This window comes from Euleptes europaea, chromosome 1 (assembly GCF_029931775.1).
Source record: "Euleptes europaea isolate rEulEur1 chromosome 1, rEulEur1.hap1, whole genome shotgun sequence".
In the NCBI taxonomy this organism is placed as follows: domain Eukaryota; kingdom Metazoa; phylum Chordata; class Lepidosauria; order Squamata; family Sphaerodactylidae; genus Euleptes; species Euleptes europaea.
The window spans coordinates 161,929,825-161,947,587 of NC_079312.1; the positions used below are offsets into that span (position 1 = coordinate 161,929,825).

The 17,763-nt window shown below is 44.1% G+C and overlaps 1 protein-coding gene across 1 annotated transcript in view; it reads left to right on the forward strand.

Moving 5' to 3' along the window:
* The window catches only part of TFCP2 (transcription factor CP2), a 59,333-nt gene that overhangs the window by 19,380 nt on the left and 22,190 nt on the right, over positions 1-17,763 (forward strand). The window contains exons 2-5 of the mRNA XM_056864915.1: positions 7,394-7,545; positions 10,668-10,744; positions 14,995-15,100; positions 16,821-16,927. Coding sequence (XP_056720893.1) covers positions 7,394-7,545; positions 10,668-10,744; positions 14,995-15,100; positions 16,821-16,927 — 442 coding nt within the window. The remainder of the gene's footprint in view (positions 1-7,393; positions 7,546-10,667; positions 10,745-14,994; positions 15,101-16,820; positions 16,928-17,763) is intronic.

The following is a 17,763-nucleotide window of genomic DNA, read 5'->3' on the forward strand; positions in this document are numbered from 1 at the left end:
TTCGCCGTGCTATCCGAATTTTTATCACCAGAACAGCTGAGTTTAGAAAATCGGACTCTATGTTAGTTAACATATCTAAACCTAATAAAGGGCTTCACAGGTCAGCAGCCACCATTAGTTATACCTTGCATAGATGTATAGCGGAAGCCTACAAGGCCTCTAAAGTTCCGGTCCCAGAGGGTATCACAGCCCACTCTCTACGCAGCGCGGCTACCTCGGCGGCATTCAATAAACAGGCCCCAGTCGACGAGATCTGCCGGGCGGCCACCTGGTCCTCGGTCAATACGTTCGTCAAGCATTACAAAATTGATACCAGGTCCTCAGCACAAGCAGCCTTTGGACGTAGAGTCCTTCAGCATGTGGTAGACGAAAAAGATTAACCCTCCCAAATGGGGAGCTCTTGGAGGTCCCACAATTGAAGATGCCCTTGCCTCGGAGGAGAAGGAAGCCTTGGTTACTCACCGTAAAGGCTCTTTCTCTCCCGAGGCGAAGGGCATCTGGCCCACCCGGGCTAAAGGTATAGCTAAAGAAGGACTAGAATACAGTATATCAGTTTATATGCTACCCTTCAAGGTCAGCTCAGTTAATGTTGTCTATTAGCACGCTGTTAGTGCTTAAGTTACCTCCTCTCCCATTAGGGTCAGTTAGGTATATTACATACCCTTTTCAGTGTTCCTGTTTCCTAACCTTACCTTATTGTACTGTTCCCAGTTGATGTTTTTGCACTTCTCTAAGTAGCTAGGCAAGCCTGTAACTGGGGAACTGGGCGGTCTTCCCGCCAAGGAGACAGGAAATTTGATTAGTCCTGCCTCCTGGAAAGAGCGGGAAAACACCCACAATTGAAGATGCCCTTCACCTCGGGAGAGAAAGAGCCTTTACTGTGAGTAACCAAGGCTTCCATTATTGTGATGTTTCACCTTCTTTTGGTGAACTGCAACGTTCACTAAGGAAACACCAGTACAGTGCTATGGTAGCAGGCTGTGTGAACGTTCTCCTGACTTTTGGAGGGTGTTGAAAGTGAAGAACACCTTGGTCCTGTGAGGGGCTGAGAAAGCAGTGCAGAGCTCGGATTGCTGCACATGTTGTTGATACCACGATAAGGAGCCATGTGCCTGGGATACTAAGGTTGCAAGCAGGAGACCATGCACATCAGTCTTCCTAGGGCACTCTGTTCTCAAGCCTCCCTGTTCTATTTTATCAAGGCTGGGTTTTGGCAGTTGAGTTTAAGTTAGCAGAAGGGCTTGTTTTTCTTCCTGGATTTAGATTGATGTGGTCCAAATATTTCTGCTGCCTTCATAAAGCCATATGAAGCTGCCTTATACCAAGGCCGATTATTTATCCATCGAGCTCAGTATTGCCTGCAGTAGGTTTCTGGGATCTCAGGATGACCTTTCCCTGCCTCAGCATCTGTTGCCTGAGATCTGTAACTGGAGATGCCAAAGTTTGAATCTTGGACCTCTTTATGCAGAGCATGTGTTGTGTACAGCTGAGCTGCAGCCCCTCCTTGTGATTTGGAATCATGGTTTGAGAAGAGGACTGTAGTTCAAGGCTAGGTTGCAACAGCTAACTTACATGAAAGTAAAAGTCTTTCATTAGCGAACTGAGGGTCTCCTAAGCTTGTTCATGTAACCAAATATCATGGGTCAAGTCTGAACCATGCTTTGTAGTTTGAGAAGTCTTACTTTTATGCTTCTAATACAGCGATGACTCTTCAGTCTGTGTTGGTGACAAATCAGTAACTTTGCTCTTTCTCTGGTTCGGATGCTTACTTGTTCACAAAAAAAATCTATAGACAAACACAATGGTTTTGCTACATTTGGGTTGATGTCATCCAACATAAATTCAGCTTCATCCAGTCAAAAGCACCATGCTGTTTACTAGAGCTCTTGAGTTGTGTTTCTCTCTGTGTTGGAGTTATCATTTCATTCTTCAAGCCAATGTTCCATTTCAAAACAGAATTTAGTCCAAGACTGTGAAGAGTTGATGAGGCTCCCTGCTGTTGGTGGGAGGCATGGAGAACAGCCGAGGTTCAATCCACCACGTCCTGCACGGGTGGAACCCCATTTGGCTGTGGTCAATTAGGGGTGTGTCTGTGTGTTAAGTGCCATCAAGTCGCTTCTAGTAAGAGTGAATACTGGCTGGCTGTTCTTCATGCGGATTGACTACTTAAGCTCAGATGAGAAATGGAAATAATGCCCCTCCTCTTGTTGTCTCACATCTCACAATAAACTAGAGGCGATCCATTCTTTACTCTTGGTCAGTTGTCTGGGTTGGTGGATCTTGGGCCTCCAATGTAATTTCTCTAAATGTAGGCTCTCCATAAGTCAGTATGTAATCTATTATTTCAGTCTGAATGGAGGAAGCTTTCTTCTTCTTTTGAGCCTTCCTTTTGGATGCTGGAGTTAGAACAGATTGATGGTTCTTTGGATCCAGCAGTATTCCAGTTCCCTTAATTTGGCTAAACAATAATGACACTGGGATTGTGGGACAACTGGGAGTCAAATGCCACAGCCCCATGCTGAAAAGTAGATAAATATTGTCTGCTGCCGGAGGTTGTCACAAACAGGTTTCAAAGTAGATTTTTTTGATCAAAGATGTGAACAGCCACTGTAATCTCCACTAATCCTCACTGTGGAAAGAAAATGACTAAAATCTTTGGAGCGGTAATGCTGATGTGCCGTGGCTTTTGTGAGGGTAAGGCTGTGTTATGCCTAGAGATGAGAAGGTCTGGAAAAAACTAGAAAATTTTTGGGGGAAATTGTGGGTTTTCCTTTTTCCCCCCTGAGCCCTTTTTCCAATTGAAAAATTAGAAATTTTGAGGAGTTCTGAAAAAATTCCTATGAAATATTTTCTCTTTTAGTATGAGTGAAATGCTTTCAAATACAGTACATGGTGGGCATCCCGTAAACATATACTGTTCTTAAATCCAAGATGCATTTCGGCACCTAGAAGGATACCTAATCTTCATGAGGGGAGCATGCAGGGCTTTCATTGCTTCTCAACTGTTGCATGCCTTTTGACCTGACATAGTTGACCTTTTCACCTCTTCCTCAAACCACTGTGACACATTTATCCACAGACAAGGTAAAAAGAAGGCCTTGCTGAGATGAGCGAAGCTGTCGTGGTGGTGCATAGGGGAAGAGATGGTCTCGCATATATGAGGCTCCAAGACCATGACTGGCGTTGTATGTGATAGTCAATACTTTAAACTCAGCCCGGTAACTGATGGGCAGCCAGCAGAGTGACTGTAGAATGAGAGTAATATGCATGTTCCACCTAGCTCCCGATAATAGCCGAGCTGCGGCATCCTGTTCCAACTGGAGTTTCCGAATTGATGCTGAGGGGAGATGTATAGTGCATTACAGTACTCTAGTCTCAATGTCACTGTGGCGCAGATCCAGGTGGCCAGATCATAGAATCATAGAGTTGGAAGGGACCACCAGGGTCCAACTCCCTGCAAAATGCAGGAAATTCACAACTACCTCCCACCAACACACCTAGTGACCCCTACTCCATGCCCAGAAGATGGCCAAGGTGCCCTCCCTTTCATGATCTTCCTAAGGTCATAGAATCAGCATTGCTGACAGATGGCCATCTAGCCTCTTCTTTTTTTAAAAAAATTATTAGGTTTTTTAAGGATACAGAAAAAAGAAGGGAAGCAATTAAATTGGGAACTTACATTATTGGGTCGGTATCCAGGCTGAGCCCTCATCAACTTTAACAATTAGCCTTGGCATTTATCAAAATTAGTTATTATATTCTCATTTACAAAGCCTATCTCGCACTAATACAAATTATTTTACTCTAACACTTTAAATAAATGTCACTAGTATCGTTTTTATTGTCTAACTTTATATTTACTTCTCTGATTACATATATACTACAAGTTTAAAGCATTTCTATCATAAAAAGATTGCCATCTGTGTTCATGTTCCTCCATCATTTTCTTTCGCAACAAGTTGGTTAATGTCGCCATGTCAGCATAGACATACATTTTTGTAATCCACTCTTTTAGCATTGGTGTCTTCTTATCCTTCCAATACTTTGCATAAAGTATTATCGCCGCCGTCATCCCATATTGGTAAAGTTCTTCATTTACAGGTTTGATTTGTGGCGGAACTAGGCCTAGCAATAAATGTTGAGCTTGGAGCCTCTTCTTAAAAACCTCCAGGGAAGGAGAGCTCACCACCTCCCGAAGAGGCCTGTTCCACTGAGGAACGGTTCATACCACAAATATGTCACTTTTACATTGCAGTAACTACCGTGATTCTCTCCCCTACTTCCCTTGGCACTTGTGGTGAGGGTGCTGACTAGAGTACATAATTTTAAAAAAATTGCCTATGCCCAGAGAATCTGAGTGTTGTATCCAAGTCTCCTACCCCAGTGACTGGGGCTGTACATAGCAGACTACACAGGCTCCAAGACTCCTGAGGCCCTGTTTTTATACCGCACTGCACAGATTCATTCCAAGATGGATCTCCACCTTTCAGAAAGTTTATTTTGGAATAAGGCTCAGGAAGTCTCACTGCCAACTCCACCCCCCCCCCTTCCCGGTCACCTTTCATTGAACATGTCTTTGCCGGCTGTTAATTATAAAGGGATCAGTTACGTGGAACTTCAAGCACAAGCCAAGTACAGCAGAGGCGTTTGCTGGACAGATGTATGTGTGCCCTTGGTCTGGCGTTTTGGGAGCCTCAAAAGACAGGTTTTCTTTCACTGCAAAAAAATAAAGGAGGGGAGGCGATCGACACTTGTAGCTGTAAATTTCTCGTAACTTGATATCATGAACTGTATTTCTGTATGGGTTTTTTTGAAGGAATACTGAAGCTTTTCACAGGTGATGAAGAATTGGATCCCGTGGAAGAATTCCACTGAGGCAAGGGATTTCTGACTGTGCAGTGTTGTTTCCTTGCCTTCCACCACTTGCTGCTGCCCAAAATGCCCCTATCAGATGGGGCCCCCGGAACAACACGGGGGGGGGGTGGGGGGGAGTCAGAGGTTTGCTGTGGGAGGGGGAATCTGCAAAAATCACACACACACGCATCCTCTGTCCATGGAAATTGCCTGTTGGATCCAGTGCAATGTCTGAAATAAGGGTATTGCTTGACATAGGGTCTGGTCTCAGGCTAACAAAATTAAATTGCATGTAGTTAAAATGAACAGTTTGTTATGATCCTCCCGGCTAATGATGTGTCAGACTAATTGCTCGTTTGAAGCGGTATGCTGGCGGCACCAGGGCAGGGCTTGTAGTTAAGGCAGTCCCTAGTAGGAAGTGGGGCTTTCCCTGATAGTCTTCTTCCTAACCACAATTGTAAGTCTTGTACATCTCTGTGTCTATCTCTGGGGCAGGTTGAGGCAGCTTCAAGGCCTGGTTTGTCAATGTATCCTCAACGATGAGGGTGTGGAACGACCTAGAACTTGTGCAAGGGATATGTGATGAGTCAGATTCACCCAGAGTAGCTTCTCTTTGAGGCATGTACTGCTGGGTAGAGAGATCTGGGCTCTATTCAATCACACCATTTTCCGGTGAATATTCATTTTGAGGACAGAGATGGTCAGCTTTGGGCATTATGCAGATATGGTGAGACTTCAGATTAATATCTTTGAGGCCAGGGATGCAGTTGCTTTTTATATTTTTTGCCATCACATCACAGCTGGCAACCCCATAGGGTTTTCAAGGCAAGAGATGACCCGTAGGTGGTTTGTCATTGCCCGCCTCTGCATCATGACCCTGGTATTCCTTGCAGATCTTCCATCCAAATACTAGCCAGGGTCAGGGCTGATAGTGTGACTGGCCCAGCAAGCTTCCATGGCATGAGTGGGGATTCGAATTGAGAAGGTGCAGAAAAGAGCAACCAAAATGATCAGGGGGTAGATCAACTGCCCTATGAGGAGCTGTTAAAACTCTTAGGGCTGTTTAGCTTGGAAAGAAGGCAGTTAAGGGGAAACATGATAGAGGTCTATAAAATTATGCATGGTATGGAGAGAGTGGACAGGGGGAAGCTTTTCTCCCTCTCTCATAATACTAGAACTAGGGGTCATCTGCTGAAGCTGGAGGGTGACAGATTCAAAACAGATAAAAGGAAGTATTTCTTCGCACAAGTCATAGTTAAATTGTGGAACTCCCTGCCCCAGGATGTTGTGATGGCTGCCAACTTAGAAGGCTTTAAGAGGGGAGTGGACATGTTCATGGAGGAGAGGGCTGGTCATGGCTATTAGTAAAAATGGATACTAGTCATGATGCATACGTATTCTCTCCAGGATCAGAGGAGCATGCCCATTATATTAGGTGCTGCAGGACACAGGCAGGATAATGCTGCTGCATTTGTCTTGTTTGGGGGCTTCCTAGAGGACCTGGTGGCCACTGTGTGATCAGACTGCTGGACTTGATGGACCTTGGTCTGACCAGCATGGCCTTTCTTATGTTTTTATGTTCTTATGAACCTGGTTTTCCCAGGTCCTAGTCCTATACCGTAACTACTACACCACACAGTTGCTAAGAAAATCAAAAATCCAAATCCAACTCATTCTCTAGGTCAAACGTATTGAACTGGCTGACCCAGGTTTCTGCCTAGGAACTCTATTGCCTGTTTAGACATGCAGAGAGAATGCCCATTGATTTTTGCACCTGCTTTGGCTGTTAGAAGGGCAAGAGGTGTGTGTGTGTGTGTGGGGGTCATCATAAAGGTAAGGTAAAGGTCCCCTGTGTAAGCTCCAGGTCATTCCTGACCCATGGGGTGACGTCACATCCTGACGTTTCCTAGGCAGACTTTGTTTACGGGGTGGTTTGCCAGTGCCTTCCCCAGTCATCTTCCCTTTACCACCAGCAAGCTGGGTACTCATTTTACCGACCTCGGAAGGATGGAAGGCTGAGTCAACCTTGAGCCAGCTACCTGAAACCAACTTCCGTTGGGATCGAACTCAGGTCGTGAGCAGAGCTTTTGACTGCAGTACTGCAGCTTACCACTCTGTGCCACGGGGGTCATCATAGGTAGTTCTTTTCAGTTCTTCTCTGACCTCCCTTTTTATATCTTGTGGACTTTAGTGTTCTCCTGGGTATGTTTTGTGTTCTCTTTTTGCTATTTTCTGTGTTTTTTTAAAAAACTTTGGAAGCGCACTTGAACATTTTTTTTTTAATTAACGAGGCAGGGACTAAGCATTTTAAATAACTAAATTGTATGGGCAAGTGCATCTCAATAGAGGCTGCAGGTGGGAGAATTAGGCATCCCTCTGCAGGAAATTTAAAAAATGGTTTTAATGTTGCGGCGGTCTTTTGGGGGGCCTCTTTATTTTGGGCACAACAGGGATGTTCTTGGTAAATATTAAACTTTTTTTAAAAAACCCTCTTGAGTGAGACTAGTTCAGTTGTTCTGATCACCGATTTCTCTTGCAGCGATGTCCTGGCCTTGCCCATCTTCAAGCAAGAAGAATCCAGCTTGCCTCCTGACAACGAGAACAAAATCCTTCCATTCCAATATGTGCTGTGTGCAGCCACTTCCCCTGCTGTCAAACTCCACGATGAAACTCTCACTTACCTCAATCAAGGTGAGCTGCTTTCCTCTCGCCAAAGGACAGCTGGAGAGAGGCCGGTTTATGGCCCTGCGAGCACATTCTGTGCGCTCGCATTGCTTCCCTGTCTCAGGTCTGCCTCCCTCCTCTCCTCCCAGAGCATGTGCGTTTTCCTCATTCTGCTGTCAACGGGGCTCCTTCTGAACTGTCAACAACAGACTAGAAAGCTTTCTGTATTCTGGCAGAAGAGTTTCGAAGGGAGATTCCTGTGATCACCTGCTGAATGGGCCGTTTCTGTGCTGGGCTGGCGTTCTAGATCGTGGGCTTAATAGGGACTGGCTCGCTCATTGTGGAAAACCAGCGTCCCTTCTTGCAGGTTTAAGTATTCATTTTACTTTGCCAGTTCATCAGAAGTTGAAAATAGTTCACCCGTACCCTGTGACCAGATCATTTACTCTTTCAAGAGGATCTTATCTTCATCTGTGCGCTCCAGTTTAAAGTGTAGCACACCTACGTTGCAGAATGCTGGGTGCCTTTCTTGTCTCCCTCCTGCTTTCTGTTTGTAACCGTGTGTTTATATATATCCCCGCCAATTGAATGGGACATTTGATACATCTAGCAAAGTGGACTCTGGCTCCTGAAAGCTTGTGCCACAATAAATTGGGTAGTCTTTACGATGCTGGAAGATTCTTTGATGAGCTGTTTTTAAATTTTATTTATTTTTCGATTTAAATCCTGCCCTATGTCCCCGGCTGAGGCCAGGCTCAGGGCAGCTAACATCCTCAGTAACATATAATATCATAACAATAAACTTCAACATTTTAAAACCATATCCTAGTCATTAGGTAAAAGGTAAAGGTAGTCCCCTGTGCAAGCACCAGGTCATTACTGACCATGGGGTGATGTCACATCCTGATGTTTACTAGACAGACTGTGTTTACGGGGTGGTTTGCCATTGCCTTCCCCAGTCATCTACACTTTACCCCCAGCGAGCAGGGTACTCATTTTACCGACCTCGGAAGGATGGAAGGCTGAGTCAACCTTGAGCCGGCTACCTGAAACCGACTTCCGCTGGGATCAAACTCAGGTCATTAACAGAGCTTGGACTGCAGTACTGTAGCTTACCACACTGCGTCACGGGGCTCATTATAGTAATTAGTCAATAAAATAATTAAAGCCAAGTGGCGCTCATCTCTAGAGTATAGGCCACATTGGACCTGGAAGAACATGCGGAATAACTCCATTTTACTGGCCCTGCTAAAGAGTTCTTATGGCTAAAGTGCGTATAAATATTTGGAGGCCAGAAGTATGGAATGGAGGAGGTGAGGAGAAGTATGATGGAAATCTTAACACCTTACTAGGGCTCAAGGGTGCCACCTAGAGCGTCTGGGACCTTGAACCCCTGGGATTTACATTAGAATAACCTGTTCATTTCCATTCCGCATTGGGCCATCCTGTCAAGCTTAATCCTTTTTGTGCAAAAGTCAAACTGTTTTGGACCGGACTATCTGTTTGTCATGGAAGTTCAGGGCCATTAACAGATGCTTGGGATGTGTGTGTGTAATTTTGATAGCTAACATGGTGCTTGTGAACTATTCTGACATCAGAGATGGAGATTTGCATGGGATTGGCTAAATTAGCTTGTCCTTCCTAGAGAGGAAGCTGGCTGAGCTCAGATTCCATTGACCATAAATATCTGGACATTTGGGATTTTCCCTTCTCCTCACCCTTCAGCAGAAACTGGGGTTCACAGGAGTTTGGGTAGGGGTTAAGGAGCCCTCCATCGTCTTGGTACTGCAAGGCACTCTGCACATGCTCTGAGGAACCTGCTACACCCTAGGTAACATGGACTTCACTGCATTAGATTAGCTGTTTTGCTTTTTATTTGAAAGTCTCTGCTTTGATATTGTGTGCTGTTGCCTGTTTTTGCCCCCTTTTCACATCCCTTATGGACTCCAACCATCTTTTTCCTCTTTCCCCCCTTTCTTCTATAATAAACCTTTTAATAAAGACATGGTTTTTTTGGCTTTGTTTAGTACAGTTTATCTCTCTGGGATATTTCTGTTAATCTCTTCCCTACGTATTAGATCACACAGGCACTACTACATAGTTCATTGTAAGGTATTTGGCAGGGTTTCCACCCTGTTACTTCACTAGAAGGATACCTTCTCAGCTGGTAGTCTAAATGTTCTCTGGAGTCCCTGAGTAAGTGACAGCTGGTTACCAGGGTGCTTTCCAGGGAACCCTTGGTCTAAGGAAGTTTCCTAGCAAGGAAAGCCACATTTCCTTTTTCCTTCCATAACAAGACGTTAGCCCAGAATTGTGTGATTTGTGATCATTTGAATATATTGGATGTAATCAGTGGGCTGGAGTTGTAAACCATGGAAAAAAAAGATAGGAATACTGTGATATAGTTTGGGCATTTAAGTATATTTGGGTTTCTAAAGCATGCTGTCCCAAAAGTGTTGAATATAAGCAATTATTTAATTTAGAATTCACTGAAAACAGCTACAGTTTTACAAGTGGTAAGATTCCACCTCCTTTACCAGTTTTACCCGAGATACTGTTGCAGGATAGCCTAAACTTTGAAGATGTTTCTCTTCCATTGACACCATCCATGTTCAAAACACTTCCTAACGTTCCTTGTCTCCTTGCAGTGAGTCTAAAATGAAGTCTGCTGTTTTTCTGCTACTTGTAAAATGCAGGTTGTGTACAAGTTGTGATTTCTGAGTGCAGTGGGAATGACTTACCTCTTACAATTCCCCTGGCGATTGGCCAGGTTACTCACTTTTATGTTAAATCAAGCACATACCCATACCTATGGTATCTTCCACTTCCCAAAGTTTTGTACAGATCAGTAGAGCGATGCAATCGACTGGAGCAAATTGTAGCAGCTTCTGACTGAATCAGTTTTACTCCTATAGGAAAGTGTTCTTTTTTGCCCCCTTAAGGGATTGTGGATATGCCCCTCACTTTTTAAAAAAACCCTTTAAAAACATCTGCAAAAGCGTTCCAGGAGTTGGAAGGGGAATGTGGTTATGCTTGCCACAAGAGCTATCAAATACTTGCATTTCTTTCCAGTTAATCTTATTATACGATGAACTGATGAAACACAGGCCTATTTTAGTGGTAAACACGCAAGAGCTCTTCTTCTTCAGGTCAATCTTACGAAATCAGAATGCTGGACAACAGGAAAATGGGGGAACTGCCTGAACTGACTGGGAAGCTTGTAAAGGTGAGTTGGCTGGTTTTGCAGATGATGCTCCTTTCTCTCCAAAAAGACTCAGGGTAGATACTTTTGAACAGTTCTTTAAACAAAGATAGGGTAGGGTCACAGGGTAGGGCCAGTGAAGTATAATGTTAGTGCAACCTGCAAAAATTGAGGAGGCCCTGGTTCAAATCCTCATTCAGCCTTGATCCTCACTGAGTGACTTTGGGCCAGCTACACTCAGGCTAACCCACCTAATGTGGGCTTCTTTCCTGTGCAGTTGGAGTGGAGCAGAGCTGCATGAAAAATCCCCCCCCCCCGGTTTTCTGTGTCACCTGAGATTGTGCCCCCCTTGGGCCAGTGAAATTGCAGGAACATCATGGGGCTGAAGATGGAGGGGTGAATTGGTGGAAAACTCCCTTCTCTTTCATAAGCAGAATAAGAGCATAGGATCCAAGCCAGGGTTGTTAGAATAAAATCATGTATGCCGGTCTGATCTGCGGGGAGAATGTGAAAGATACACGTAACGTTGGTGTCTTCTGTGTTGAAAAAGTAGGAGGAGCCCCTCTTCACCACCACCCCACCAGTACAAATGCCACTCCGGTGCAACCCCTGCAGGGGCACAATATGAAAAGAGCCCAGGGTTTGATCCCTGGTGGTGGTGTGGTTTCCAGGTTGTTACCCCGAAAGTGCTAGGGATTGCAGTCCAGTAAAGGAAGTTTAATAGACAGCAGGACGTCGTGAGAGACGGACAGCAGGGGCACCAGTGAATCAGGCAGAGATCTATACGGAGAATGGAAGGATAACTGCCAAGTGTGCAATTAATTCAGAATTTGGGCCTCGGGGGTGGCTACCTGGCTACGATTTGTGAACCCCCAAATTTTAATTTGACTGATCATCTAATGGCAAACTAAAAAAAAAGTCCTGTGGGTTGCTGAGAGACCACTTAAATGAGATTCTTCTTTTTCAGAGGATTTTGTCCTTTGATGAATCTGTGTAAGGCACACAAAATGGAAACCATTATGGTAGTCCCGAATCCGGTCTACGAAAGCATGTAGAGCAGTGGTGTTCAGCTCATTTGTTACAAGGGCCGGATATGACATAAATGTCATTTTGTCAGACCGGGTCATGTATACCATAAAATTTAATGCCAGGTACCAGAGATACAAACTTTATAGAAGACACAGGTAAAGCCAATTAATTATATTTTTTACTTTAGTGGGCTCGCTAGCCCAGAGCGGGGGGGGGGGAGGCGCGGGGGGCGCTTGCCAGCCCAGATGGGGTGGTGGCTGGCTCGCAGGTCAGATAAGAGCTCTCAAGGGGCCTGAAGCTCAGGAGGCAGTGTAAGTTTTTGTTAGTCCCAGAAATAGTCCCATCCCCAAGATATCTCATTATGTACATGCGAAAATTCCAAAATATGGAAAGATCGAAAATACGGACCACTTCTGGTCCCAAGCAGTCCAGATAAGGGATACTCTTTTTTAAATAAAATTTTTATTATTTAAAAAAAAGTAAATTTAACATCCATTTAACAACTGTTATAATAACAATCATAAAAGAATATCTCTGTAATGTTGTTAAAAATACATAGTAATGAATTAAACAATGACTTCCCCGTCACCTCCCTCTGCTTCAAAATAGATTAATGTATTTCTTACGTTTATAGTATTGACCCTAATATTAAACAAAAATCTAATAGCTAGTCATCAGAGAATACCTAACGGGTCAATTCAATGTGTAACCTTCTAATTTCCCTAAATATAATTCATGTTCACAATAAATTCTCCATACCTCCCATTCTCCCATAAACTGTTCATTGTCTCTTTGGTTTATCAATGCAGTTAATTTTGCCATTTCCACTAATTCTAGCATTTTCAGTATCCAGTCTCTTTTTTCTGGAATGTCCGTCATTTTCCATTTAGCTGCGTACAGCAATCTTGCAGCTGTGGTTGCATAAATCAAAAAAGTTCTTTGAGTTAAAATAGTATCTGGTATTATACTAAGTAGCATCAACTCTGGTGATTTCGGTATATTCTTCTGTAATATAAATCTGATTTAATAGTATATCATGTCCCAAAATTCTTTAGCTTTATCACAAGTCCACCACATATGATAAAATGAGCCAATCTCTGTATTACATTTCCAACACTTAGGAGACATCGTATTGTAGATCCTCGCCATCTTTTTAGGTGTTAAATACCACCTATACATCATTTTAAGATAAGGGATACTCAACCTGTATTCTAATGTGCCTTAGAAACAAAAGCAGCCTCCCTGTGAGGCAAAGGTCGCTTGACTTTGAAGCTTCATAGGTAGCTGCCTCTTTTTCTCTGGTTGTTGCATATTAATGTATAGTCTTTGTCCTGTGGCAATCAGTCTGAAAGAGCCCAAGTAGACGTGCTGGAAGAAATGGTTGGATCTCTCCCCAGGTGTTTTTTTAATGCTAATTAGCAGCCCCTCCCCCTTGCAGTGGCTGCTTTGAAGATGGGGAAGGAGTGTATTTAATCTCCTCTTCCTCCTCCTCTTCCATGATTTAGAAAAAACACATGCTCACCACCCTGCCACTGTAAATAGCACCGTAGGAGGAACAAAGCAGTACTGGGGTCTTCAAAACCTTGGGAGAAAAGGGTTAAATCAGGGGTGTCAAACATAAGGCCCGTGGGCTGCATCCGGCCCCTGAGAGCTTTTATCTGGCCCGCAAGCCAGTTGAGGCAGCCACCCTCCCCCCCTCAACTCTCGATCTGGGTGGGCGAGGCATGGCCCTGCCCAACAAAGTGACATGTCATATCTGGCCCTCGTAACAAATGTTCGACACCCCTGGGCTAAATATTTGCTGCTGTTATAGCTACTCCCTGGATTTTGAAAAGGCTGGACTGGGGGCTGCTAATCTGTTGGGTTTTTTTAAAGGAAAAAAACTGTGAAAAATCCTAATTGTGAATCTCTGTCATTATGTCTTTTATGGCCCTAGATTTCCAGGGTAACACCAGTATTTAGTGCATGAGATGGTTTCCAGGCAGGTAACATCGAACAGCTGCTTTTGTGAACAAGGGAGTAGTCAGTGGTTCGGTTACTGTCTCAGAAAATATTGAGTGTCCCCCCCAGAACAGATTCCCATTTGAGGAGTTTGTTTAGTGTAAGTGCCATCTAGTTTCCCCAGTTCCCCCACTCCGTGTTTCATTTTCCCCCCAGCTGTTGAGAGTGGATATTCTTTGGATGCTGTGCTGTGTGCAACCTTGGGATCGGACAATGTAGTGTCAGTGTAGAGTCTGCTTTTTTGTAACGAAAAGGGTGCAGAATTTCTTCCCTTTGCAGGTTGAAGAGTGGCTGGAAAGCATGCAAAAAGTGTCCAAGGCCAAGGTGGCTTCAGACATGCATTTACTGTATCACAAGCAGTGTTTTGTGTAGTGCTGAACACTACCCTCTCAAAAAAAAAACACCATATCTAATTTTCCTGTTTTTGAGGATCTCTCATAATCTTAGGGCTGCTTCACACATAATCTAAGAAAGGGCCCGGCCTCTGGGGATGTGCAGAGAGGTTTTCAGCAGCGCATTCCTGCACTCCCTGATGAGCTGTCTTCCTTGAACCAGCCAAGGGCCCAATACATATCAACATATACCCACTAACCAGAGTTTCATGAACAACTTTCTCTGGCTCTTATGGTGGCCAGAACCATAATCTATCCAGTATTAATAGGGAAAGAACGTTGTAAGCATAACCAAAACCTGGGCGCAACGGGCAAAATAGCCTTGAAATAAATCTGTTGCTCAGTATTATAAATATGAAATGTAAACAAATGTAAAAAATACACTGGCTCAGGATATCATTTCAAAAAGTACTTTTGAGTAGAATTTGTTTGCACGGTCTGCCATTAGGCATCAGGTGTAGGAGGTCAAGTGATGAGTAAGCATGCGCGATTGAGACCAGAAACTTGATTTCCTACTGACCTTGTCCTGGCTGTGTGGATTATGTGTATGCCGAAGTGTGGGAGTGTGTCTTGGGCTCATGGCCCTTCCGCTAGTTTGAGTGGGATTTTGAATACGTGAACCGGTGCCACGTGTGACCCATCCTCGCAATCCATGTTGCAAGCAGAGCTTTCCTTGTGCAGGCATTTACACATGAATACTCCAGTTCCCATTCAAGATTTTGAGTATGGTGCATGTATCTTTGGGGGGAGGGGGGGAAATCCTTTTCTTCCCTACTCAACCTGTTCCATTTCCCTTAGCTCAAAATGAGTTCCCAGGTGTGTCTTATAACCAGCTCAATCTTTGTTGCCCAGAGTATATTTCGAGTGGTGTTCCATGACAGACGGCTTCAGTACACGGAGCATCAGCAGCTCGAAGGCTGGAGGTGGAATAGGCCAGGGGATAGAATACTCGACATTGGTGAGTGCTGGTTATAATTCCTGGAATAGTGTCGTAGTGGCTTTCTGTGAAGCATGCCTTGTGATGCTAGCTGTGATACAGTATGTGTACTGCTGCTCCAGAGACATACGTGGGAAAGCTCACAAAGTGATAAAACAACAGAATAATAAAAAACAAGAAAAGGGCCCATCAGAAGGACAAAAACAACATTAAGAAACCTCTTTCTTAAAAATAATTTTTAATTTTTTTAAATTAAAACCTCCAAACAGAAAAGAAATAGAAAAGGTAACAATGGTAGCAAGTCTGCACATAAGCATCTATAAAAGGTTTCTAAATATCTAAAAATATCTCCATGCACAATTGTGGTCTATACTCCATGTGTTCACATGTTAATAAGGTTGTAAGGACTTCAGGCCATTGGATTATGGGAGGCAGGCATTTACCTCTCCAGTGTTGCGACAAAAATTAACAAATCTCAAATGATATCCATAAAGCAGCCCTCAGGCTAGAAGCCGACCGTAAAGCAGACCATGTTACAAAGCGTGGTTAAAGAGAAATGTTTGGCCTGGTGCCTAAAGGATAGTAAAACAGTCACCAGGCAGACCTCCAGCAGCCCAGAAGCTTTCAAAATACAACCTCTTGCTGTATTTCACATGCCACAAAGGCATTTTTCCTCCAGTCTATGTGCCTTTGACATCTTGAGGTGTTTTTTTTTTTTTAATGTTGCCTTCTCCACCCAAATGCGGCCTGTCTTGTCACGGGCTGTCTTGAGCTGTTTGCTCTGTAATCCCCATTCCCAAGCCGAGCACAGGTGTAGGTACTGCTGACAAACCGTGATCCAGATTGCATGTCTTGTTCTATAGCTGTGCCTGGTGGGCAAACGTACCTGCCTTTGCGCAGTGCTGGGATGCCTTTTGATCCTACTTAATTTTGTGGTCCTAATATTTTTAATTGGCTTGCCTGGGAAGCTGCTGCTGCAGGCAGAGGGGAGACACCAGTGCCTGCTGTTACTGCATTCATTTATTGCCTTAAATCCAGCTCTTTAGTCTGTAAAGGATTCTATAGTGGAAGAACTTGCAGATTGTCAGGCCTGTGAAGTCTCCAGTGTGACTGCCTTTGTTTAGCAACTTGCCTTCTTTTGACTGAACTATTAGGGTTTTGTGTGACCTGTAAGTGTGCTGTTAGGTATTGGGGACCAGAAATTATTATCCTGCATCTTGGCAAACTTTCATGTAAAGTTTCTAGTCCTTATGGCAGCAAATAGAGCCTTGAAAGTGCTTGTTACTATCTCATAAGCTGGGGTGGCAGACCCTGGGTAAGATTTCCTGTGCACAAAATTGGGGCATTTATTCCCTACATGGCTTTCTGTCACAGCCTCTTTCTTCTTCCCGTGACTAATAGAAGCTGAACAAATTACGAAAAATAAGCAAGATTTAAATTACAGGTCCCAAAATCTGGTTCTCTGTGCAGAATTTTTGGGTTGTTCTTAATGTATTGTGCACACAGCCCTGTCTTCTGTGGACTCCAAGCTCTTTTTGAATTGGCTTTGCAGGCTTGTTTTAAAGCAATAGTGTCACACTTGATTCTCTATTCTGCCAACTTACTGGTTCCTTGAATTCTTTTCCCTCCCTTCAGTAATCCAGTCCCTTAAGTTCTTAATATGTTCCACACCTGTCTACTAGCGTTTTCCATGCATCTTCCAGCCTCATTCTAAACTGTGTGTGGCTTTTCTCTTCTGCAGATATTCCAATGTCTGTGGGCATAATTGATCCCAGGGCAAACCCAACACAGCTGAATACTGTAGAGTTCCTTTGGGATCCCTCAAAGAGGACTTCTGTATTTATTCAGGTAAACTGAGATGCATACAAGGTGCCCCTAGATTCCCCCCCCCCCCGTGACAGGGTATACAACGAGCAAGCCAGCAGTGACACTTCAGTGCAGTCTGTTTTACGCCAGTAAATCTAAGTAATTGTGTTTTACAGTAAGGGTATCCCAGTATTGTATAGAGAGCACAGAAGTGTAACTTTCCATCAGTTTAAATGCACCATTGCTCGGAGTTGTGAAGCAAGCCATTTTAGAAAGCTGAAGACAGCTGACGGGGCAGGTGTAACCTTTTCTCTGACCCCAGCCATCACCACCTGCTGTGTGCCTTGACTGACGTTCTCTATCTCCTGGTCCGGTCACCATTCCCATGCAACCCTTCCTAATTTGCCAGTCAGGGCGATAAAGGAGCAGTTCCTCTTTTCCCGCTTCCAGGTCTCCTCTGCGTGGCCTTCCTTCTGTAATCTGGTTTGACCGGGCCACTGAATTGCTCAGTATCATTTCAGAATCTTGGCTACCAGTTTCAAATTGGTTGTGGTGGTTTTTTTGGTCACTGATGGGTGGCAGCTAAGCTCTTAGTCACAGCTAGGAAGGCTTGACAACTCATACTCTTCACTTGGGAGGCTTCTTACAGTGAACTCTGCGAACTCTTGCACTGAGAAGTCACTCTGATTGCACTTGAGAAACCTAAGTGTCAACCCAGAATGGCAAGACCGCTGTTCAGAGCGACCATGTTTCAATGCAGTGAGAAAGTATGACCTATTGTTTGGGAAGGGGGGTTAGTGGATGGGAAAAGCAATTTTACTGCCTAGCTGTAGTTTGGGTGTAGGAATGTGCAGCCTGAAAAAATTGGTCCCCCCACC